At 31.2% G+C, this 26,335-nt stretch overlaps 1 protein-coding gene across 2 annotated transcripts in view; it reads right to left on the bottom strand.

The window, feature by feature from the left end:
• LOC107440180 (ftz transcription factor 1) overlaps positions 1-26,335 on the bottom strand; it is a 190,270-nt gene that overhangs the window by 26,055 nt on the left and 137,880 nt on the right. For both annotated transcript variants that reach the window (XR_006225056.2, XM_016053025.4), the window contains exon 3: positions 18,078-18,820. Coding sequence is in view for 1 of the 2 variants with exons in the window: in XM_016053025.4 (XP_015908511.1) it covers positions 18,078-18,820 (743 nt within the window). In the remaining variant the exon portion in view is untranslated. The remainder of the gene's footprint in view (positions 1-18,077; positions 18,821-26,335) is intronic.

Raw genomic sequence — 26,335 nt, 5'->3', positions numbered from 1 at the left:
GGGGGGGGGGGGAGCGACGACGAAAACCCGGGAGTCGGGCTCCTCAAATGCGCGTTTTGTTTCGAGATTACGTTGTTGTAATAAATAATATCGCATAAAAAAAAATATATATATATCAGATTTAAAACTATAGAGAAATTAATAGCAATAACTGAAGAAAATTCGATAGAATTATTGCCTTAAAAAGTAAATACTCAAAATTTACGATACGCACGATTCGGACTTTCCATATTGTTTGAAACATATCGGGATATTTAAAATCCACGTGAAAATCACTATTAATAACTGCCGAAAATACAATTGAAACATTACATCGATTTACGATATTATCGTCGTAAATTGAGTGCGCCAAAAGTGATTATTTAAATACGTGATTCAAATATTCCGCAGAAAAGAAAAGTTTTTTTTTTTTTTTTTTTTTTTTTTTTTTTTTTTTTTTTTTTTTTNTTTTTTTTTTTTTTTTTTTTTTTTTTTTTGTGCATTTAACTTCTAAAATAGCACATTTTGTGTTCATTAGGTAAGTCGACCCTTGAATTAACACTTGCAGAAAAATCTCGGTAATTAAAAGATAAGGACCAAAAACAAAAGATAATTTTAAATAAAAAAAGTTAAAGAATGTTTTGCTATAACTACCAAGCCTTGATAATGATTATTTTTTATGATATGATATTTATTTTTTGTCTATACCCATTATTACCTTTAAATAACTGAATTTTATTAATTTGCAAAAAGTTTGTTTTTCTGCAAGGGCACTTCAGGTTTTTAATAATACAACTTAGACACAAAATGTACTATTTTGAAGTTGAATATATTATAACCGACGTTGAACAGCGGATCCAATTTTTGGGTTTACGACTGCTAATGTTAAACTCCGAAGCCTTGTAATTTTGAGCCCAATCCAGAAGACAAGGGAACTCTCCTGGATCAAGTATTGGGAGAAATTTGCCTTCGTGGTGGACTTTTTGATGGAGCAAACCCGCAGTTGAGTTACATGGAGAGAAAGACCACGAGAGCCCCCCACGGTTAGCCTGACGGCAAGGGGACTTTAAGGGATCCGTCTAGGACTGAGGATATTTCACGTCAACACTGTGGTCGGTGCAAGCCGGGTGCGGAATTCGTATCGACCAGCCATTGCCGGGATCGAACCCCCGTTCACCTCATTGGTAGACGAATGCTCTATCCCCTGAGCCATCGCGACTCGAAGTTTAATATAGGAGTCCACGTTCATATAGATCAACTTATACTCTGGAAAATATGGGGGGTGAGTAAGTTAACTGACACCCCGGAAAATAGGATGCGCTTAAGTAGGGGTGAAGCATAGCACAGTTTAATCTGAGCTAAAAACAGTTTTTTTAATAAAATAAAATAAAAATTTGACAACAACTTTTAAGTAAATAATTGTAAAAAGATCTAAAACTTTATGAGAATCAATTTTGCACATTTATTTCAAGTAAAAGGGGGGAAATAATATTGCGAAAACTTTTTCATCTCTCTTGAAGAGATCTATTTCTTCCAGAATATTGATGAAAGTGAAACAAACTGGATGAAATGAAAGAAACTAAAAATGACTGTTACAATTGTTTAACAATAAATATTAATGAAACATTAGTAAAAAATGCCTCAATTAAATTTTTTGTTTAAAAAATACACATTTTCAGATTATTCATTTTAAGTTTTATGCAGAATATTAAAATCTTAAATAACCTATTATTTTGAATTTTAATTTATATTAGCCTTATAATAAACACGCGTATCTAGATAAATAATATGTCCTTAATTTATTTTTGATTTGCTAAATATTCTCTTCAAACATAGAATTATCTAAAATATAAAAAAATATTACTGGCCAAAATATGGTATTAAAATGTTATTTCAAAAATGACTTTTGGAAATTTTCAATTAAATTTTCGTGGCAAATTTAATGCCAATGTACTTAGAAACTTTAGAAAAAAATTTTTATTACCTAATAAAAAAAATAAAAAAAACAGGAACTAAAATTTCACACTTTACTTACGTTTTTATGTTAATGAATTCCAAGAAGAATACTGTAAATTGTAAGAATATCAAAATGTGAAACTGCTATAACATTTATATGTTAAGTTTTTTTTACTGATCAAATTTTATTTCTCAATACATATACACACTTTAATTGAAAGCTTGCCTTAAAATGATAATGAATTTTTCTAATGAGATTTTTAGTTCAATTATTAAAACAGTTTTAAATTGTTTACATATTTTTTTAGAATTTTAAGTGAATCATCGCTAGAAAATGAAAGTTTAATTTGAGAATAAAAATGCATAGTTAAAAATTCTTAGGTTTATTTTTCCAATTATAAGTACTATGTATACTTAATATATACTTAAAATTTTTGGAGATAGGTGAGTAGGTAGGTACTTTATTTACGTCGCCTTAAAGCTGCACAATGGGCTATTGGAGACGGTCTGGGAAACATCCGTGAGGATGATCCGAAGACATGCCATCGCAATTTTGATCCTCTGCAGAGGGGATGGCTCCCCTGCTTTGATAGCGACCAGCGTGCGAAATCGGGCACTTTACGGAAGAACAGTTTCGCGGACAGATACCGCGCACCCTCGGTCCCTTCGCAGGCTGAGCAAAGTGATCACCCACCCGCCTACTGACAGCAGCCAGTGATGCTTGACTTCGGTGTTCCACTGGGAGCCGTGTCTTTGCGATCAGTCCACTACGGGACAAAATTTTAGGAGAAGGTACTTAAAAAAATAAAATATGCATTAAAAATTTCTATTGGCCAACACTTTTAATATACTATTTATTTACGGAAGCATACTATTTATGCATGCAACAAAGTGAATTTTTTATAACTTTATAAACACAGTTTTAAAATTAAAATATTTATTATTGAAATCAAAATAAAATGTATCACACATTAAAATATTTCAATGGGATTTTAGTTGGATTACATATTAAATTTTAATTCCATCATTTAAAAAGATCACAAATTTTTGGTATAAGGGTAAAAAATTTATATATTTATCTGTAAAAAATGTATAGATTAAACTGTAAATGTTAAAATTCAAATTTGGAAACAAAGGAGCTGAGAGGTTTTATAAAAATAACAACTTTATATTTTTTTAAATGGTTGTAAATTTAATTTGCTTTGCTTTCCTCACAAAATATAATAAAATTCTTCAAATTAAATACGTAAGTAAATAGTGTGAAGCATTTTGATGAATTAGACACTAAATTTTTATTATTATTATTTGGTCTAATATTGTAATTAATTGTTGCAGACCTTTCTGCGAACTGAAAAATCTTCCTTGAAAGAAAAAGAAAGTCAATTTTTTTACCCATCAAAACGGCTCTTGTTTTGGGTTTGATGGAGTGCGCATCTTATTTGGGCGTCATCACATTTTTCAAAAATCTGTTCAAGAGTAATACTAAATAATGCGCATGCGTCGTCATTGCATGCGTTGCTATGGCGACAGCTGCTGTTTGATAATTTTATTAGAATTCTTTTTCGAGTTTGATAGTGATATTTTTATTTATTCAATCAACAATCTAAATTAGTGAAAATTATTGTTGATTTTTAACTCTTTTTCACTTCCATTCAACTTTATTAGCACATATGAAATATTCATTGGTAGAAACAATAATAGTCTGAAGATAAAAAATAGCTTTTATTGTGGAAGTGCAAAACTAGCTTTTATTGTGGAAAGACAAAACTGAAAATAATATAAAGTGTCCAGAATACAGTACACCAAAAACTGACCAACCAAAAGTTTTAGCTAACTGAGAAATTAATGAGAAAATATGTAGAAATAGTTAAAATACTTCTCATGCCGTCTTGAAAATTTTTTATACGCAAAAAATTACAATGCAATTTAGAAAGAAAGAGCAAAATTGAGAGTAAAGTATTAGTGATAAAGGGTTAGATTTCAAGCATGCATACATTCAAAATTAAATTCTTAATATTTCATTGAAATTCAATATATGAAGGATTTAAAAATATCAAAATTATACCTAATTTAACTGTTATTTTTTAAGACATGAATATTAAACAAAAGAAAGGTATTAAATTAAAGGTAATAAAGTTTATATAAAATAGTTGTATAATTTTAAAATTATATTTTAAATACAGTTTCTTAAAAATGAAATCCTTAATTTATTTGTCTTCTAAATCGGTAAGAAATAGAGTGTGAATTTACGTTAATTAGATAGAAAAAATACAAGATGCATTAAAATATGGTGCATAATTTATAAAGAATTATTAATAAGCAATTCGTTCAAATTAGCTAGTATAAAATGTATAACTAATAAATATACAACATTAATACTTTGAAATTTGTTCAAAGCATATGATGTATAACATCTAAAACACTATTATTTTAGAAATTTTTGCAAACTAACATTAGATGTAAAAACTTAGGCATTATTAACTAAAAATTCTTTCAAACTAGTTAGTATCAGATATATAACTTGAAACATTACTAATTAACATAATTTAACAGCTCAAATTATTGAAAACATTTCTGAATACTTAAATAGGTAAATTAGTATCAACTATTAAAGCCGTATATTAGCTATACATCTGATACTAGAAGTAAACTAGTATCAAATGCATAACAACTAGATACACGGCATTATTAGTTGGACGTCGTAAATTTGTTGTAAGTGTGTCCTCAGAAATTTGTTTTAACTATATGATCCATGACATCTAAATAGAAACAATTTAGGAAATTCTCTCAAACTTGCATCAGAAGTATAACTTGAAATATAATTAAAATTTTAAAGTTAAAACTAATGAAAACATTTCTAAACACATGAACTGGCAATCCAACCTCGTTTTAACTTCAATGTCATTTAAAAGATGGCGCCACAGCATAACATTCGCCTTGAAATTTTTTTTATCCTCTCGCATCTTGTCCCACTGACCCACTTTCTGACAGAATAAGTGAAAGTGATAAAGCGAGAGACAGTGGAGTGGGAAAAAGAAGGATGACGTCATATAATAGACGGCTCCATTTTACGCTCGAGGGGAGGAGAAATGCCTTTCTCCTTCAAACTTTGACAAAGCATGTCAAGATCATGTAAAATAAGGCAATCAGCTGACTAATTTAATATGCGAATTTCAAAATCACTCTAGAGTATTTCGCTCATTTATCAGAGGCTAATGTTAATTGGATAATTATTTCAAGCCTAGAACTAAGAGTGCAATTCTAGTTTTCTTTTACTTTTTTCGAACTAACTTTAGGCAAAGTTGAGCAATATAAAGAAGTGTTGAAAGGCTTTTTTCGAATGTAGCAATTAAGGTATTGCGATAAAGCATTTTGAAAACGTTCCACGATGCAGGTCAGTTAAAACATAAGAGGCCAACAAATGCTCAAATTTCATTTAAGCTAATTCCGAAACGTTTCATATTCTTTCTTTTACTTTTTCCCCTGTTTTCCTTTTACTTGTTGAGGAAAAGAAGTAATATATACAAAAATAGTAATTTTGTTAAATCGTACTAACTATGTTTCACACAATTAAAATAAGTCATAAAAAAAAGAAAGCTATTTATATTTAAAAACGTTTTAATTATTATTATTAGACTACTTTAATTAGTCTAGTTGTGGGAAAGGATTATCAACTATTACTAAATATGCTAGAAAACAACAGATCTACAAATATAAAAAGTATTTTACTTAGTTTCACACTTTAAAAAAAAAAGTACAAAAAAAAGAACATTTTAATACTAATTATTCGGTAGGATATTTGGTCATCAAATGGTTTACTACCAATGTACTTAGAAACTTTAGAANATATTGATTTTTTTTTTTTTTTTAACATTTTGAATTCGCTATAAAAGAGAAATATTCGATTCTAAGATTTGCAAGAAAAATTTTGAGACATGAAAAATATCTTTATTTATTTCATTTCACTTAGTTCAAAAAATTTTTTATTGTCCATACCATTGAAAATACTGAGTTCTATTGCAGTTGAAGATAAGTTCTCCGCAGATGAAGAAAAAAAAATCCACTGTTGAAATTGCTAGCATGCCTTACGTGATGCAATTTTTGATAGAATAAATCTATGACGCCAACATTAAAAATCTGGTGCGTAGTGGAAGGGATAATCGGAAAAACGATATACCTTTATTTTATATCAATCTGTGCAGTTTTTTTATTAATTATTAATTTCTCTTTAAATTTTTGTAATCATATTTTTTAAGTTTAGATGAAATATAAAAATGAATACAATAAGTATGGTAAGGACCTGATTATCGCCTAGACCCGATAGGCATGGGCCAAGGGCCCACAATTTCTGAAGGGCCTCAAAAATTAGTAAAAAGTCTAATGGAAGGTGGGATAGCTTTGTGTTGGCTTAAGTACTAAATAAAAAATAATTACAGCATACAATAAAAAAAAAAATAATTCAGTTAATCAGTGACTTTTAGCAAAAATCACTAGTTTCAATTGTTTGCGGTCAATAAACTATTTTTATTTTGACATAACATTATTTTGCTGCTTTATATTTTGCTTTAATTTACTGATACGTAAACTTCATCTTAGAAAAATAATCTTCAATTCAATTGCCTGCTTTCAAAATTTTTTAGAATGTTTCTCTTGAATCATGCAGTTAAATAGATTCTTCTCCATTGCTAGGACTAATTACTCAAACTTCAGTAATTTAATTTCAAAATATTTTGTAAAAGGCCCGGCGAATTTGGTGGGCCTAGGGCCTGAATTCGTCTTGATAGGTCCCTGAGTATGGTGTTTGTAAATTGCAATGACTATTTTTTTTTATTATTTAGAATTAAATTAAGATAACTTTAACCGGGTAATAATTAAGATAATCTTTTTCTAAAAAAAATTTACATAAAATATTGAGCTTGATAGTATTACCCCACTGAAAAATTTGCCACTGCAAAATTTTTATTAACCTAAAAAAATATGTAGGAAAAAGTAGTAGTAGAATGGGTAGGAGAGAGGGAGAACAACGTAACTATAACATGCTCCTTATTTAGTAATAGGTAATAAACCTAGTGTGTGTGTTACGCCATTGATATAGCAACGCACTTAGTGTTACTTAGCTATGTCATGCAGGGGTCTGTCCAGACATTTTGTGAAAGGTCCTGTTTTGTAAAATTGTGAAAAAACTACTCATAATTTGTGAATATAAAATAAGCATTAAGTCACATTCTTTTAGCCAGGGTCCTGCTTTTGTGAATTTGTGCTAATAGGGTCCCGTTATTGCAAAAATTGCTGAAAACTTTTTCAAGAAGTTTTTAAATAGTAAATAGATAAAAGATCCTGCTCAAAAATTGTTGCTACTTAATTAGAGATGCAACATAGAAATATTTGGTATTTAGCCTATACTGCACAGCACAGAATATTCATTTCGGACGAATAATGGAAAGAAAAATCTCTCACATTTTTAATAATTTCAATTGACATATTTTATGTAACACAACTTAGTAATGTATCACTTTCAATGTGTTACGCATTAAGTAAACTTAAACAGTTCTTAAATTTATAATATTTTATTTAAAAAATTGTCAGAAATTATTTATTTACAAAAAAAAATTATGATTTAATATTAATAAGAATGCGCACACGGTGTTTGTAAAAGTAGAAATTTTTTTTTTTTTAGAATACACTTCATTTGGATTTAAACTTGGGGAAACTTAGTTTGTCTCGTTTACCCCCCTCCCCCGGGAAGGGTTTATTCGATTAACAAAACAATAATGAAGATAAGCAAATTTGTGAAGGGTCCGATTAAAAAATAAATTATTTTGTGAAGGGTCCATTTTTATGAAAAGATATTTTGTTTTTATGATAAGGTCCGTTTTTATGATTTTTATGTCCGTTTATAAATCTCTTCTAAACAGACCCCTGTAATGGTTGACCACAGGCATTTTGTTAAAATCAAACATTTTCACTCAAAATCGAAGATAACGCCGTGAAGTGCTTAGTATTAGAAAAGTAAACAAACCATACGAAATTCACCTTTCAAAGTGGGGGGAAAAATAAGGGGAGGGGAGGCAATTGAGCAAACGAGGAAGAAGATTACAGAAAGCAAAAGCAATATATACACTTTTTTTTTTACCCCCCTAGTTCACCTGACTTTTCTTTCATCCCAAGTAAGCACTTACCCCTCTTCCTCGTTTTTTTCTTCTTCTTTCCCCTTTAAAGTACAGGGCACAACAGAAAGGTCACAGAAAAGAAAACCCATACAACCTGCACTGACCTAGTTTCTTTCTACCTGTAACCGAAGAGAATTCCCCTGCCCTCTCTTCTCTCAAGATAACAAACAAATGTAAAAAAAAATATTAAATAACAAAAATATAGGGTGTAGGGAGGGAACTACCACATAGCCATACATTTTCAAAGGAATCGTTTAAAGAAGGGCAGATTGGGACTATTCCAAAAGATCTAGGTTAGTTGTATAAAAATTATAGGGCAGGTGAACAAAAAATAAATAAAAATATTTATAAAATAAATGAAATAGAAAAAGAATATAATAACGACTCATTACAAAAGAAAGAAAACTGTACGATTACGAAATCGTTATTTACGATCAACATTATTGCGATCACTAGTTACCCCATTGGTCAATAAAAAAAAATTCTGAATCGATTTTTATAAACGCCTCAACATTGCAAAAACTGCATCGATATACGTCCTCTTGTCGTCCAATGGGCTGAATTGGTTTTCAATTCCAGCCAAAATACAAAAAAAAAATTTTCCTTCTTCATTATTATATTCACATTGATATTAAAATCGCCAGCCAAGACAGTAATCGTGAATAAGTTTATCATAAAAATAACACAAAAATACTTTAAATCAATATTAAGTAAAAGATTAAAAATGCACGGTGTTAACTCCAAGAAGTTCCAAAATTATCGTCTGCTTTTTTTAATTTGATCTTGCGCTTCTTTTTTATTAATGCTTATGTTAGCCTGCTTTTTCTTTAAATTCAACTTTTACAACTCTTAACTAGTGATTATGGTGTTGGAAGTACTTTAATCGATGAAGTTGATCTAGTAGAAAAGAGCGCGGACAATGAAAAACCTAGAACACCCCTTTTCCCAATATTAAACAATGAATTGTAGAATAAAATACACATATTACATTTTTGCAACCATGATTTAATATACGAAACAAAGGGAAAAATTTATATAATTTTAAATGGCACCCAATTAACAATTTGAAAATAGAAAATTATAGTAACGTATTGAATGAATCAAACACAAGTTTTTTAAAAAAAACAAGAATATTAAAAAAAAAACATTGCCGTCATTAAATTACAGAGCCAGTTTCACTCGTTTTTATTTAGATTCTACAATTCATAGATTTTTCGTAGATTATTCGACAATTCCTCTATCTCTGTACCAAAATTGAATCAGAGAACAAATGAGGCTATTTTTGTTCTGCAATTCAGTTATGCGAGTCTTTGCTTGCAGATAGTTCATCAAATTCCCCAATGAAGTGGAAGTTTCTAGCCACTTTTGGCAAAAATATTTTATTATTATAATTATTATTATTGTTATTAGAATTAAGAATTATAGAAAGGAATCAAATTTTTTGTTGAAAAATCCCATTTGGACTGAAACCTTTGGTGTAACTCTGTACTCATTCGTTCAACAAAACGAAAGTGTCCTAAGCCGTCATTAAAAAAAAAAGAAAAAAAGAAGAAGAAAGAAAGAAAGAAAAAAAGAAGAAGAAAGAAAAACTTCGAGTGTTTTTTCTCTTTTTTTCTTCTAAATTTAAAAATTTTACCACCAACCTAATGATCTACTTGGACAGGTAGTCAAGTTACAAAGATGTGATGAAGCTGTTTTTACTAATATGACGTAGATCACAAAGGTAAACTTGGACAGGTGGTCAAGTGACTATAGTCAACTCAACAGGTTACACTATACTGTGTTCTAAAGAATAAAAAACTAGTGGATATATTTTCTGCACAACATGCGAAGAGATTAAATTCAGTATAAATCCCCGTTTGATGAAATGGCGCTATATCGTGGGTGAAAGGATATGGTATATCTTGCTTCACCTTCCTTAAAAATTTTAAAATGTAAAGTTGAGAGGAAAGTGAATTCAGGTAAACCTAGAAAAAACGAAGTTTCAAATTCTGAAAAAATGTTTTCAAAATATCAATATTTTGATCTTTTGAAAAATAATAAAATTACAGCATTTGAAAACCTGAACTCACTTTTCTCTGCATTTTATAACACATATGTAGGTGCCATTGAGGGTTTCTTCTGCGGTATAGCATGCTTTTTAAGATCTTCATAGTTGTATAAATTTAATAATACATATATGGTGCCATAGAAGGTTTCTCCCGTGGTATAGCATGCTCGTAAGATCTTCATAGTTGTAAAAAATAATTTTTAAATTTAATAATACATATGTAGGTGCCATTGAGGGTTTCTACTGCAGTATAGCACGCCTCTTAAGATCTTCATAGTTGTTAAAAAAATAACTTTTATAATACACATGTAGATTAAAGAAAGTTTGCCTCAGAGGGTTTCTCCTATGGTTACAGTGTGTTAAGATCTCCATAGTTGAAAAAAAAATGCAAATATGTAAACAACAAAAAAGGGAGGAATTGAGCTGTATCACTTTAAACGACTTGACTCAGTTGTAAAATGAGATCATTAAACATTCTTCAAGCATTAAATGCCCATCAAAATATGAATAATTAACGAACAGAAGAAAAAAAAATCACAGAATGAACCGCTGTGTTTCATAAAAAGAAGATAAAATCAGCATTATTGCTACATTAGTCACGGTAAATACAATCAATAAAGTAATTTTTAGTGAGCGTTTATTAATTAAAATTATAATTTGGAAATGCACAAATATAAAATAACCTGCGGGGGGTAACAATTTTCTATTCTATGCCCTACACAAATGAAAGGCTTCCTAAAATAAATATTAAGATTTATATTTAAAAAAAATTCCTTCATTCAAAAATGAGATCAATAAATTCTCATTAAAGTTATAATTTGTAAGCATCTGTTAATTCGTAATTTCTGTCATTCAAAAATGAGATTTATAAAATTTACATTAAAATACGTATAAGGTATACAGTGGAAAACTCATTGCATATTTTCTAATTGATATTCACCAATCCGAAATTTTCTATCAGTCAAAAATAAAATCTAAATGATTTACCACAAAAAATAGAGGTACACAGAAATTTGAAAGAATAACAACATAATTTCTATATCGATGATGCTCACAAATTCGAAATTTCATATGATTTTTTAAAAATAAAAAAAACTATCAGAAGGAATAAAATAGAATTTCCATGCATCCAACATTCATTAAACGGAAATTTCCTATCAATCAACAATAAAATCCAAATGATTTACCTCAAAAAATTTGAAAGAATAACATGATTTTTATATCAATGATGTTCACAAATTCGAAATTTCATATCATTTAAAAATAAAACCTAAATGAAGGAATAAAATAGAATTTCTATGTATCCAACAATCATCAATTCGAAATTTCCTATCAGTCAAAAATGAGATCTAGTTTAGTCTATCTTTTTAGACTGAGCTCTCTATAATTCCCAAAATGGCGCAAAATATTAATATGAAGAAAAGCCACCATTTTGCGAAAAAGAAAAACGTTTGTGATCTGATTTTTTAGTATTTGAAAAGTTACTTCAACGCATCATTATCTCGGCATATAAAACATTCGCAAAACTGATAATTATTCGATAATTTTGATTATTTTTATCTAGGTGAGAAAATGTCGCCAAATTGGTGATTATTAAAAAAGTTTAATAACTTTTAAAATTATGGCTTTGCCCTTCAAGCGTAACTTATTGAAACTGTGGTTTTTTTTTCCCCTTGGCAAAAGAGCTTCGAAAAAATGTGTTAAAGACAAAAAATAGCAGAAAAACAATTCAAGATTTTTTTTTTTTAGAAACTCCAAAAACAAAGTCTTTGAAAGATAAAACAGTAGTAAAATGGTCCATGAAATTCATTCCTTCTAAGAGCACATTTAAATAAATAAAAAATTATTATTTTAACATACAAAAAAAATGGACATTTTTGCAACTATAAGCATTTATGATAAATAAATCTAAACAATAGAGACATTTAAAACAAAAAAAGAAACAACAAAGGAAACTTTATTTTCTAGAAATTGTAAATTTATGTTCGATTATTTGCGCAACTTACGATAAAGGATAGGAGGGGGTAATGGGGAAAAAAGGAAGAAAGAAATGTAAATAACTGCAGGCAAACTCTCTACATTTTTCTATCGAAGTATGTCAAGGTAAAAATAAAAGAGTAAACAAGTGTAAGCAACCGCCTCTTTTCTTTCTTAATTAAATGCATTAAAGGTATCTTTTCTTTTCATTATGAATAAAAATCGTTTGACGCGTTAATCTTTAGCAAGGAGGATACAACCTAAGTTTATAAAAAGTTTTATGTTTCTTACAAAAAGTAAAAAAAGAAAGAAGGGGGAAGACGAAACAAGGAATCGCTTGAAGTAATAGTGCTTTTTAATTACTAGAATGTTTAATATTAAGCATAAAAATGCTAATTTTTCTATTAAAAAAAATTCTTAAGATGTATTTTTTTTCCCAATAGAAAAACAAGGATTAAATCTCGGGGCCACCAGCCACAATCGCGTCAAAAAATAGTAACCGGCAACCCCGAGTCCTAAAGTATGTTATACGAATTTAGCTATAATTCTAGAAAGGATATTTTTAACTGTGCTTTATTTCCAAAATTTGAGAAGAACTTTTCATACTCTAGGATTGATATCGCTTGCAGTACATCTTCAAACGATTTTTTTCTTTCTTTTTAAAGAAGCTGTTGTAATTTCTACGAATTTAGGAAATTTATTTAAAAAAAAAAAAAAAAAAAAAAAAAAAAAAAAAANAAAAAAAAAAAAAAAAAAAAAAAAAAAAAAAAACATCATTGTAATAAAACTACTATCTCACAAGATTTTATTTTAAAAGACAAAAATTTTAAAAAAATATTTTTTTTAATGTAATTTTTAAAAAAGTAAAAAGTTCTTAAGCCAAACACACTGAATGAGCGAGCGGTAAGAGACATACGAGAGGCAGATTCCCATATTTTTGCATTAGCATGCGCACATCGCCTCTGAGCATCCTAAGGAAATAACTATAGGAATTTGTCGCCTGTATGCTTCTTTCTTACCGCTTGCTTTGCCAGTGTGTGGTAATACTACTTTCTGTTCAACAACAGTTGTATCGTTTATTTTGACTGTTCTTCTTTAATTTGTAGAAAATATATAAAACGCACAGTTTGAAATATTTGTCTCTTAAAATAAAATCCTGTGAGATGGTAAGTTTTATTACAATGATACCTTTTTTTTCTTCTTTTTTTTTTCTTAATTTCTTAAATTTGTAGAAATTTTAACAGTTTTTTTAAAAAGAAAAAAAAAATCGTTTGAAAATGTAATTATTGCAAGCGATAACAATTCTTATGAAAAGTTCTTCCTAAATTTTGGTAAGGTATAATTTTATCGTTTATTTTATTTTTATTTCTTTTTTAAAGAGAAAAAAAAAACGAAGACGCACAGAAGATACGGTTGCTTCTAATTTAAAGCTAGGTCAATGCTGAATTTAAGAAAGAAAAAAAAATGCAGCTTTAGAAGAGAAGAGAGGTGCAATGCTTGATAAAAGTTCTTTTAGAATTTGTAGAAATCATGGCACTCCGAGTTATCCCCCTTTAAAAGAACTAAAAATAAATAAATAAATAATAAACATCAAAGATACACTAATAACGAAAAACCCTACAAAACCGCAATCTCTGGGAGGAGAATTTCTTTACTCTAAGTTAGTAAAGAGCCAAACTTGAAAGAAAAAAAACAAGAAAAATAAATTTCATTAAAGTCAAAATGATAGAAGATGACGGATTGGATTATATATTAATGATTTTCCTCCAATCTGAAGCGCAAATCTTAAATCTTGTGGTTGTATAATCAACGAGCATGATAAAAGATGAAAATGGCCTTAAGCGACTAATCTGGAATGTTTAAGTTTTGTTTATAGTTTTTGGTAAGGTATAATTAGAATTAAAATACCACACAAATAGGCGATAACAAATACCACGAAGAAAATAAATAACTGTACCAATAAATCATGAACTATTAAAACAAAACAAAAATAGTCGTAAAATTAAGATTTTTCTGTAGTTCTTTAAAGCTTTCGTTCCTTATGTTGAAGAAATTCAATTTTTTTTTTAAATTCTGAAAACGCAGTGACAAGCCATGCAGTAAATAAAAAAATTTTGCTTCTGACAAAGTTATCAGGAAATAATTATTATTTAATTTATAATCAGGCTCGGATCTAGGTTTAAACACTTCAGTTTTTCGGAAAGTGGACAACACTTTTACCAGCAATCTGTAAACTTATTAATGGTGATTAATGGCGATAGTACGGTGATTAATTCAGTTAACTTATTAATGGTGATTAACGGCGATAATACAGTGATTCATTCAGTTAACTTATTAATGGTGATTAACGGCGATAATACGGTGATTAATTCTGATTGTTTTGGGAAGGATTGAAACTTACTTAGTCGTCAGGCACTGAAGGTCTCTCATAACATGAGCACTCTAGTTAATCAGAAAGTGGTCGCAAATGACAAGTTCCGTTTGGAAATAATTTTGGTAACCGCCGTGAAATGATTGCAAATCATATTGAAATTTCGCACTAAGTGTTACTTTAAATTTGAGTGCTCTAGCCAGTCTAAAACTGTCGGAAAATGTTGATTGCCTCTTTGACAGTAATATCGTAATAAGTTCTGCTAATGCCAAAATATGATTCAATCTTGCATTGACATCGGATATGGAGCTTTACTCTATTGAGTGCTCAAGCTAGTCGCAAAGTGTTTGAAATTTTAATTCCATGGACACAAACATTCATCTATCGAGATTCTATTAGTGAACGAAAAAAGGAATAAAATAAAAAGCTTATTTATTTAAGACAAAAATATTTATTTAAGTGATAAAAAATATGTTAATAAAAATAATAAAATAAAAAAATACTTTCACCAATTTAATTTTTGTAACCTTGTCAATAATTTGCTCTTTTAATGAAAATGCTATTTATTTTAGTTTCATTTTTAACATATCTTTGATTTAAACATCACATGATATTAAAGAAAGAAATTAAAATAACAATAAAAATCACTGCGAAAGCTATAACTTCAGAACACAGAGAAAGAAAAAAAATTGTGGAGAAACTTCGCCAAATGTGGTAACCGTTCCATTATCTTAGTATTTCGCGACCCTGCTGTTTCGGACAACTTTGAAACCATTTTGTAACTCTTTAACTAAGAGTTAGACATCAGGATATCTAGCTAATCTTATATAGTGGTGCAAGCAGTTATATAATTGATTGCGTTATCTTTTAGACAAAGGCGTATTTATATAGACGTATTTATATTTATTTATAACAGTCGTTAAACTGCCGACCGAATATTTGAGTCTACTTATGTTTAACTCCATAGTCTTGTAATTTTGAACCCAATCTAGAAGACCAGGGAACTCCAGGATCAAGGTTTGAGTGAAATTTGCCTTCGTAGAGGACTTTTTGATGGAACTAACCAACATTTGCCTTGCATGGAGAAATAAACCACGAAAATTTCCCCCCGATTAGCCTTACGGATCACAATCGAATCCATGATCCTCCTACCACTGGGAATCACGTGTACTAAATGGTGACTGATGCACGTCAAATCTGTCGAGGTCACTAAGTCCTCCAAGTTCCTATAACAAATCAATACCTCTAGGGATACTGCATTTGATATTTTATCGTTCTCTGGTTCAGGTCAAAATTACGATACGTAGATGAATGAATGGTCCTCCCTGTAAAACGATCTATGACGTCTTGTGTGGCTAAAGTCGCATTCTTAGCAATAGATGGCGCCACTGAAAAACAAATGCACCCCAGCCTTAAATTTCCTTGATTCCATTGCAGGTTTGCTGGTGTTGGCAAGTGGCATTATAACACGAATGAGAATATTTTACGTCAGCACTGTGGTCGATGCGAGCAGGATGCGGAATTCGAATCGCTCGGATTCGAACCCTCACCTCATTGGGAAGCGAGTGCTCTATTCCTTGAGCCACCACGACTTACGTTCAATATCACATAAGTTTCTTTTTATTGCAAATTTCTCCTCAATATTTTTTACAACAAAAATAACTGTAATTGTTGCAAAATAATTATATTGGGTTCTTTCAACCAAATAAAAAAATAAATAATAAACGAATAAATAAATAACAATTTAATGCCCAACCGGAACCTTTTTAAGATATTTAATTTTTAAAACCAAAAACCTTTGAACGCAAGACAAATAAAAGTTAAGCGCGAAAAAGAATTTATGACCGACATCATAGAAGGCTTAATATTACATCTTAAAAACGTAACGTTCTTTAGAAGAAAAAAAAGAACTTGAAGTAAGCTAAATTTTCATGTCAGAGTTTGTAGTTTTTACGACGCAACAAACTGATTGCACAAATGTAATGGGTTAGCAAACCGAATCTCGAACTAAGCAAGCGTAACTAAGCCTTTAACCACTGCAATAAGAAAGGAAAAAGGAAAGAAATTAGAGTGCATTTAATGAAGGACGGATATATTAGTTTTCTCAATGTTACTTTTACTTAGGAAATCCGGATTTTCGTCAGTTTAAATAAAAATAAAAGGAAAATTTAAAAAAATAAAATGTATATATTAAGGCTGTTTTTCAAAGCCTCGGTCGTCGTAAAAAATATGCTTTTTTGCGAAGAAGATGCCATTTTCATAAAATGGCGCAAAACGTCAAATATTGAGAAAAGCCGCAGTTTTGTGAAAATAAAAAGAATTTGTGGTTTAAATTTTGAATATAAATATAAATTTGCAAAGACTGATAACAAGGAAGTCAAGGTGCATGGCCAAATCTTTCAAGAAAAAATAAGCACCTTTTAAGTACTTTCTAAGCACTCAAAAAACATTTTTAAGCACTATATGCATTAACAAAAGGCAAAATAATTTTCATTGCATGATCATGATAAAATAACTAGTTTCTGAGAAAAAACACTATTTTCCCCGCTATATATAACTATATTACCCGCAAGTATTTCAGCAAACATGTAAAATGATTAGCGCTTTCATACGCTATAGACCGACGGTAGGCCAAAATGGATTGTGGTTGAATGAATTGTGAACACATGGAATAGAACAATGTGAAAAGCACGATTTTGCATCAAAAGTGGCGAAAATCGACAGGGTGAAGAAAGAAAAAAATCACATTTTCGAAAAGGGAAAATTAAGCACTTTTTAAAAACACCTAGTGAGAAAAGCACTTTTAAGGGCTTTTAAGAAACAAAAATCGAAAATAAGCATCTTTAAGCACTTTTTAAAAATGCTATAGTTGCGGCTTGGAGGAGAACTCCTCCAGACGAAAAGTCTGGGGCTGTCTGCTGCTATGGTAACAAGCGAGAGCACATATTTAATGGAATGGTGCAACGGAAAAATGAAGGTGACGATTGGTTTACTTACGCTGACCTATACCAAGATCAAAACAAAACTATTCTCCCCTCACCTACGAGAAGTGAATTGATTTTCGTAACCATGACACCCGCCACGACGCAAAACGGATGTCTGGAGGAGCTCTCCTGAAAGTCGCACTATACGCCCCCTGTTTTTAAAATTCAGTATCCCTCATCTGAAGAAGTGTTTTAAGAATAAATTCTTGAGATTTCGTGGGTTCGAACCCCGCCAGCCGAAGACTCCCCGTGTAGTAAATGGTGACTGATGCACGTTAAATCTCTCGAGTCGCAAAGTCCTCCATGTTCATATAACAAATCAATACCTCTGGGGGTACTGGATTGGACTTCGATTGTTCTCTGATATCTGATCCAGGTCAAAAAGTACGATCTGAGGATGAATTAATGGATGTATGAATGGGTCCGCCCTATAAACGGGTATGTAGCTGAAGACGAATTCTTGGCCATAGATGCCTCCACTGAAAAACAAGAAACGCACCCTCTGCCTTAAATTTGATCAGTTTCACCAAGCAGGCTTGCTAGTGTGGCAGGTAGCATTAGAAACAACAACAACAAGAATAAATTCTTACCTTCAGTTCCTTGAAGAAGACACTATTGCGGGCCCAATCAACTTGCGCAAAAAGTGATTGGTCAATAACTTTACACATAAGTTCAAAAAGATCCACCTCACACTGGTTGTATGTTTGATTTTGAAGAAGACCAAAGAGTTGAGACTGCCAATCTTTGTCGTCAGGCATGGACGTCTGAAAATCTTTGATTAGGTGAGGGATCTTACCACTTCCGATAAGAATAGGTGATGGACTTCTTACTGTAAGTGGTACAGGACTCACGTCTCCGTAGTGATAAGGTGGTTTGGGTGAACCAGAGGATGCACCACCATTCGACCCAGTCGGATGGGGTGGTGATGGTGCCCTGGTGGATGAAGGCCATGATTTCATTGGCTCTGGCACGGTAGACAGGACTGGTGGTCCACCGGCCAGGGCAAAATGAGCCGCCATCGTTGAGTTGGTCTGAGCTGAGGTACAGAGGGGAGAGGGAGATGAGTCCGGTGAGCTGGTGGATGAGCTCAGTTGGGGTATTTGGATGAGTTCTTGTTTGATGTGATGGGGGTCGTAGACTGATGGTGATGGCATTGCTGGGGGTGCGAATGGTGGAGGCAAGGCTGGGGTGACCTCGTTGTTGGTCATGATACCGAGACACTGGGCTCTCTGGATTTGTTTTTGTCTCATCATTTGTAGCTTTCGTGCTCTGTCACGTTTGTACATAGGTCCGAATTTGTTCCTACCTCCTCTCATTCGATCTGCTCGTACAGCTGCAATGAGAGAACATTTATATAGAACATTTATAAAGAAGAACATTTATATAGAACATATTATAAAAACCCACTCATTATTGGATACCAAATTAAGACACAGTCAGAAATGTGTTGTTGATTTAGAACTACATGTCGTACAAATTAGTTACAATCTTAATGCCGTGCCTACTTATACAATCTCTCCCCAAATTATTAGACGTACTATAAGATTCTATGTAAAATCTTAATTATCAGGTGATACTATACAGCTTTATTGTTTCTAAGCGACTGAAACCGGTTTGCACTTGTTTACGTACGTGTATCAATCGGTTAAATTAGACGGTATATAATATAAATTTGACGATTGGACAAAGTAGACGATATACTATATAAATACAGAATATTTATTATATCAGGTATTATATTAGTATATTATAATAATTAGACCAAATTATTCGATGCACTGAATTTTTTTAACAATTACATGTTTTCCACGATTTTATAGGCAATACTTTTATATTTAAACATACATGTAATGGATTTTTATTCGGGGGATTTTTATATACTTCCTATATGTATTTATTTTTAACGTATTGCATTACACTGTTAACCCATTGATACATGCACGTAAACAAGTGCGAACCGGTTTCAGTCACGTAAAAACAATAACTCGGTATAGTATCACCTGATAGTTAAAATTTTACTTATAGTGCGTATAATAATTTGGACAGGAACCGTATCATCTTAAATTTGATTACACGATATTATGATTCAATTTTTACGATGGTTTTACGTACACTTATTTGAAGTTACAGCGAAATGGATCTGCACCATGATAGATCAACGTTAAGGGTGTTTTGCTCGAAGCCTCTGTCTTTCCATTGTGTAACCCTTTTTAGCGAATAATATGCTATTTTTATGACTGTTCTCAGTTTTTATTTTCATTTATTTTATAACCGTCGTTGAGCAGCTGGCCCAATTTTGGGTTTACGACTATCCACCCATGTTCAACTCCGTAGTCTTGTAATTTCGAACCCAATCCAGAAGACAAAGGAACTCCTGGATCAAGTATTAGGAGAAATTTGCTTTCTAGGAGGACTTTTTTTGATGGAACTAAACCGCATTTGCGTTAAATGGAGAGGAAAACCTTGTAAACCTCTCACGGTCAGCCCGACAGCAAGGGGACTCTAACCCACGATCCGTCTACCACTGAGGATATTTTGCGTCAGCATTGTGGTCAGTGCGAGTCGGGAGCGGAATTCGTATCAATCAGCCATTGCTGGAATTCGAACCCAGTTCACCTCAATGGAAGGTGTAGCGTAGCCAAATCTTTGAACAAAAAATAAGCAACTTTTAAGTACTTTTCAAGCACTCAAAATTTATTAAGTACTATATGCATTAATAAAATGCAAAATAATTTTCAAAGACTTTACATGATCATGATAAAATAACTAGTTTCTGACAAAGAACTCTTTCTCTTGATTATATAAGCAGGGGTCTGTCCAGACATTTTGTAAAAGGTCCAGTTTTTGCAAAATTGTGAAAAAATTACTCGTAATTTGTGACTATAAAATAAGCGTAAGTCACATTCTTTCAACCAGGGTTCTGTTTCGTGAATAGGTTCCTGTTATTGCAAAAAACCTTTTCAAGGAGTTTTTAAATTGTAAATGGATACAAGATTATGCTCAACACTGTAAAATTATAACAAAACAAAAAATTTTAAAAAAATAAACAGCTATTGCTGCTACTATTAACGATGCAACATACAACTATTTGGTATTAAGCCTATACTGCACAACACAGAATATTCATTTCGGACGAATAATGGAAACAAAATCACTCACATTTTTAATAATTTCAATTGACATATTTTAAATATCACAACTTAGTTATGTATCACTTCTAATGTGTTACACTTAAAGTAAACTTAAACAATTCTTAAATTAATAATAGTTTTTTTTTAAAAAAAAAACATAAATAATATATGGCTCAATTATTTATTTACAAAAAATATCATTTAATATCAATAAGAATGGACACACGATGTTTGTAGAAGTAGAAATATATTCTTAGAATACTACATTTGGAATTTATAAATTTTTTTTTGATTTCGAAGAGGTTAAGGTACATAATATAAATGAAATGAGATCAAACTTAGCCTTAGAATTAAAGCAAAAAAACATAATTAACAAAATATTAGAGTAATATACGTCGATTGCCAGTAGATTTGAAAATATCTATAATAGCTGACTGAACACTCAGCATCAGTCTATTTTTCCCGCCCTTTTACAATAATACGCAATTGTCTTTCGAGTGTTTCTTGTGAAGGGTCCGATTAAAAGATAGATTATTTTGTTAAGGGTCCGTATTTAAATTAAAATATTTACTGAGGGGTCAGTTTTTATGAAAAGATATTTTGTGAAGGGTCGGTTAACGAACCCAAATTTCTTCTAAACAGATCCCTGATTAGCCATTATAAAATGACCGAGAGATTTAAATTATGTTTGAATGAATTGTGAAAACATTAAATAGAAACATGTTAAAAGCACGCTTTTGCATTATACGTTGCAAAACTCGGCATGGTAAAGAAAAAATCTCATTTTCGAAAAGGGAAAAATTAAGCACTTTTTAAAAACACCCAATGAAAAAAAAACACCTTCAAGGGCTTAAATAACGAAAATAAGCACCTTTAAGCACTTTTTAAAAACGATACGCACCGTGTTAATATCTCAGCTTGCATAAGCATATCTGTAAACAACTAAGCAACAGTTCTCCCCCCCCCCCTTTCCACAAATCGCACTTGCCATTTGGACGGATGATTTTTTTTTTCCTTTCATTATTGAGAATAGCTGAAAGAGGAATAACTACAAGTGGTTGTCCTTGTCCCACTTTCACTCTTTGCAGGGATGTGTGAATGCATGGACGATGCCATCACACATTCGTGAGGAGGGGGAAAGTCGAAATAAATAATAATCTTTTGCTTTCTATATTTAATATATCGTTCTTTTTTCAGAAGTCACGTGTATGCTAAGTAATCCTTCACAGCTTATGGAAACTCTTTTTACCACTTAGTGAGGACACACACAAAAAAACATGAGATTTAATTGCCAAAAAACGTAAATATAATTGTCACACGATTATGATTTAAATTTTGGCATCGCGTTTAATTTTTTTCGTTTTTGTTGCTAGGCTTTTCTTTTCTTTATGATCGTCTTCTGATGTTACACAACTGAAAAACTTTTTTTTTTTTTAAATTTTAGGGGATTTATTTTAGAATATAATTAATCATAGCTAAGAACCGACTTTGACATTTGCATTTCAATAATCTTTTTCTTTCTCTCTTTTTTCAGGGCCTATTTTGATATTTGAAGTTATTTTTTTCCCTTTAAAGAGTATTTTTTACCCTTTAAAGAGCATTTTTTTTTTTTTAATAATTTCGAACTTTATTTTATATCAGGTCAGCTTTTTTATTACTATTCATTCATCCCAATTTTATTTTTAATTTTTTTTTTAAATGTCACGTCAATTTCGGTTCGTTATTCAGTTTGAAATTCTTGTTTCAATCTGAACAAGATTTTCTATCTCGAACGTTTGAAAATAAAAAGGGAAGGTTAAAAAAAAAAAGGGGGGGGGGATAGAAAGATGTTTATTTCTATTTTAAGAGTGTTTTGAGCTGATTTTAAGGGTATTTGCCCAAAAAATTTGAACTTTTATAACGTTAAGTTTTCACCTTTATTAATTAAAAAATTTATAGTCAATAAGTATTCAAGTAAATATGATTGTAAGAATAGTACTTTCACAGAAAAAAAAATTTTTAAATTAAATTAAGAAATATATTTTTTCCCTTTTGCCAATATCCAAAATTTATGAAAAATATATAACAACAACGAAAACTAACGATAATTCAATAGTACAGTGAACAAAAATATAAACGAAACATCACAATTAACTTTTGATCTAATGACAGAATTTTCACGGATTAGGACTCAACAAAGGTTTGAGGGTATGACCTTAAACATATAATTCCACGCTAAAAATAACTATTTTTTTTTTAAATATATTTATTAACTACGTTTAAAAAAAAAATTATGATTTAATTAAATAATTTTCGAAACATTTTCAATTGCAAGGTATACACATTTTTAAATCATTTTAAAGAATTTAATTTTTAATGGCAAAATACAAAATTCGAACGAAATGGATCGAATAAGTATTACATTTTCAGAGAAATCGAATTAAAAATATCTAATGTCTTTAAAATTCGATTACTCAAGAATCAGGTGACGGATTTCGTTCAAATTTTGCATTATAAAATTACATGCTTTAAAATAACGCAAAACTTTGTGTATCATACAATTTAAAATTTCATCGACTGTTATTAAATAAAATAATGACAAATTAAAAATTACTTTTTGAGCAGATTTATCTTCAGATAAAACAAAATTCATAATTACTCACAAAAAAAGTTTTAAATTCGCTTAAAAAGTTCCCGAAATAAGGCAAAATTCGCTAAAAGTAAAATTAAAATTCAGGTATACAAACTTTCCACAGCTCTCAAGACCAAATTATAGTTTGTCTAAGCTAAGAACTCCTCTCGCCACAAAATCTGAGGTTGTCTGGTGCTATGGAAACAAGAATGGCGCATTTTAGGGAGGGTGGCTTTACTCCAGGACTGAACACAATAGACCGAAGAAAGAGATTCTCTTTCTCTCGCCGAAACCACTCCAAATCAGTGACCCCACACCCCTACTTGAAATAGTCACACCTCGTTACCATAGTCACCGCCACAGGTGCAGACGAATGTCTGAGGGAGTTCTTATTTTAGACAAACTATATTATATTTTGGGGGTCAGGAATCCTAATCCGTAGGAAAAAAAAGTATGTTTATTCAGAAAAAGTACATTTTTGTGTCTGATTTCGCAAATTAAAATATCGTCTGCGTTAATTAGCATATATGAATTCATTCTCTCGAATCTTAGAAATCGAGTGTAAGTACGTGATTTGATCATCGGATCAAAAGTTATTCAGGATGGGTATTTTTTTCCCTCACTCTACATGTTAAAAAACGGATTGCTTACTTTTTTTTTGCCTTAAAAATTAAGTAGAACAACGTAAGAGTTCTTTTTGCTTGTGGTCAGAACCAGCTTGATCCAAGATAATTTTTTTAAACTTTATGCCTTTAAATTGATAAGTATATCAGAACAATGAAAGTGTATGTTCTTTTTTTTTTCTTGGTGAATATCATCTTGTACCTCAATTAGAATGTGTATATAAAATATAGTTTTAGATAGTTTAGGTATTGAAAGATTTACCTTTCGGTTGGTTAGAATTCTATGGCATTCTAAAATAGCAAAAATTTATACACAATTAGTTAGTCATCTCAAAGTTGCTCGCATCTTACAAAAAAAAAAAAAAAAGAACGAGGTTAAATGATAATAGCAAACCTTGTTCGAAACATTAATCGCTGCTACATTGTTAAACGCCGTGTTGAAATTTTATTAACATTAGAGGAAACAATGAGAAAGGAAACAATGCAAAATGAGATACGAGGAGAACTTGACAGTAGGAGGAACATTAAAGATTTGCACGGAAAAAAATCGTTAAATTGTGTGCATGCAGCTCAATTGAATCAATATTACAGAACAAAACAATACACAGAATTCCAATTTATGGAATCGGTCCTCCCCCCCTCGTGGAATAAATTGTTCGAAAATCAAAGGGCACATATGACATTAAAAATTTTTTTTAGCATTTATCAATATTTTATAACCGGCGTTAAACAGTCGACCCAATTATCAGCTTGCAACTAATCAATGTTCCGTAGCCATGAAATTTTAAACCCAATCCAGAAGACAAGGAAACTTCTGCATCAAGCATCGAGATAAACTAAACTTCGTGGTGGACTTTTTGTTCAAACTATCCCGCATTTGCGCTACATGGAGAGGAAAACCACGAAAAACTCCTATCATGGGTGCAAGTTGTAAAAAAGGCCAAGACTGAAAATTTTTTTGACTGAAATACCTAACATACGCAATACCCCCTCGACATATGCAAACTGTCTAAGAAAGCTTTACCATAATACATCAAGTTTAAATACTGTGCAAAAAATATTTATTCATCTGTCTTTTGATAAAATAACAACAGGACATAAGAAAGTAGACCAATAACGTAGACCTAAAAAATATTTTTAAGGACAGGGGGAAAAAAATTCCGATTTCCGTCTTCAAGTCTGTCTTGTTTCCGTCTTACTTCCGTCCGCGGACACTTTCGAAAGACGGAAATCCGTCCTGGGGACGGAACACTTGCACCCATGCCTACGTTTAACCGGTAGGCAGGGTGATTCTAACCCATGATCCGTCGACCACTGAGGATATTTTACGTCAACGCTGTGGCTGGTGCGAGCCGGCAGCAGAATACAAATAGACCGACCAGGCAAAGCTGGGATCGAACCCGGGTCACCTCATTGAGGCGAGCGCTCTATCCTCTGAGCTACCGAGACTCATTTATCGACTAATGGACAAAATTAACGGTTGCCATCGCAAACAGGGAGAGTAACAAGTAGCGATTAAAAATTATCAGTCACCACCTGCGTTACTTTTTCGTCTAAAATACTAAGAAAGAAATAATTAATTTCTTAAGATCGTTTAATTGTCTTCTTAACCTTTAGCTCACGGCTGGTGCAACAAGTAAACCAAAATGGCAGTCGGTCAAAAGGTTAAATAGGTTTTTAAATTAAAATTGCAGCTAGTTAAAATACCAATATTTAGGTAGATAAAATAGTATACACAATAGATCAAAGCCTTGTTTTATTTTCCTTTCCCGACATTTTTTTTAGAGGTTTCTAGATTTTATTTATTGATTTTTTTTTTACTTTTTAAAGTTTTGTGAAATGTGAAATATTTTTCGATTACTTAGCAATTAAGAGAATGATTTTAAAAATGTTTTGATAGTTCATAAATGATAGATCTTGACCTATATAAGATCTTTAAACCGCAATGAAATTTTTGTAAGGAACAGTTCCAATATAATGCAAGCATTATATTTTTTTGGCATTTAAACATAGTAAGAAAGCGATGAAACAAAGTATTATTTTGCAACTGAGATTAGAGTAAAATTTTTCAAACTTTCCAATCAAAATTTCTAAATACAAACACTGAGCTCATTTTGTTCATTCGGGAATATTTAGCGCGTTCAGGAAAAGACTAATAATTATACAAAAAAAAAAAAAAGTTACATTCGGTGGCTCAGGGGAGGCAGCGTCCACCTTCCATCCAACGAAGTGAACTGGGCACAAACAACACCTACTAGAAAAGAGAAGGCCTCAGCATAAATCAATTTAGCAGTCCGACGTCACGAACATAAACTGCGCAGTGGGGGAAATAAAAATTAAGTTACTATGCTCAAGCCGCGCAGTGGGAGAAAATACGAAAGATTTCTTTATGTTAAGACTACTAAAAGATCGAATTTCTTTTTTACAGTAAGTCGTGTTCAGATCGTTTCTCTTAACGATAATTCAATAGTACAGTGAACAAA

This window comes from Parasteatoda tepidariorum, chromosome 1, assembly GCF_043381705.1.
Source record: "Parasteatoda tepidariorum isolate YZ-2023 chromosome 1, CAS_Ptep_4.0, whole genome shotgun sequence".
Classification (NCBI taxonomy): domain Eukaryota; kingdom Metazoa; phylum Arthropoda; class Arachnida; order Araneae; family Theridiidae; genus Parasteatoda; species Parasteatoda tepidariorum.
The sequence above is the reverse complement of the archived record's forward strand: the minus strand, read 5'-3'. Positions and strand labels throughout refer to the sequence as shown.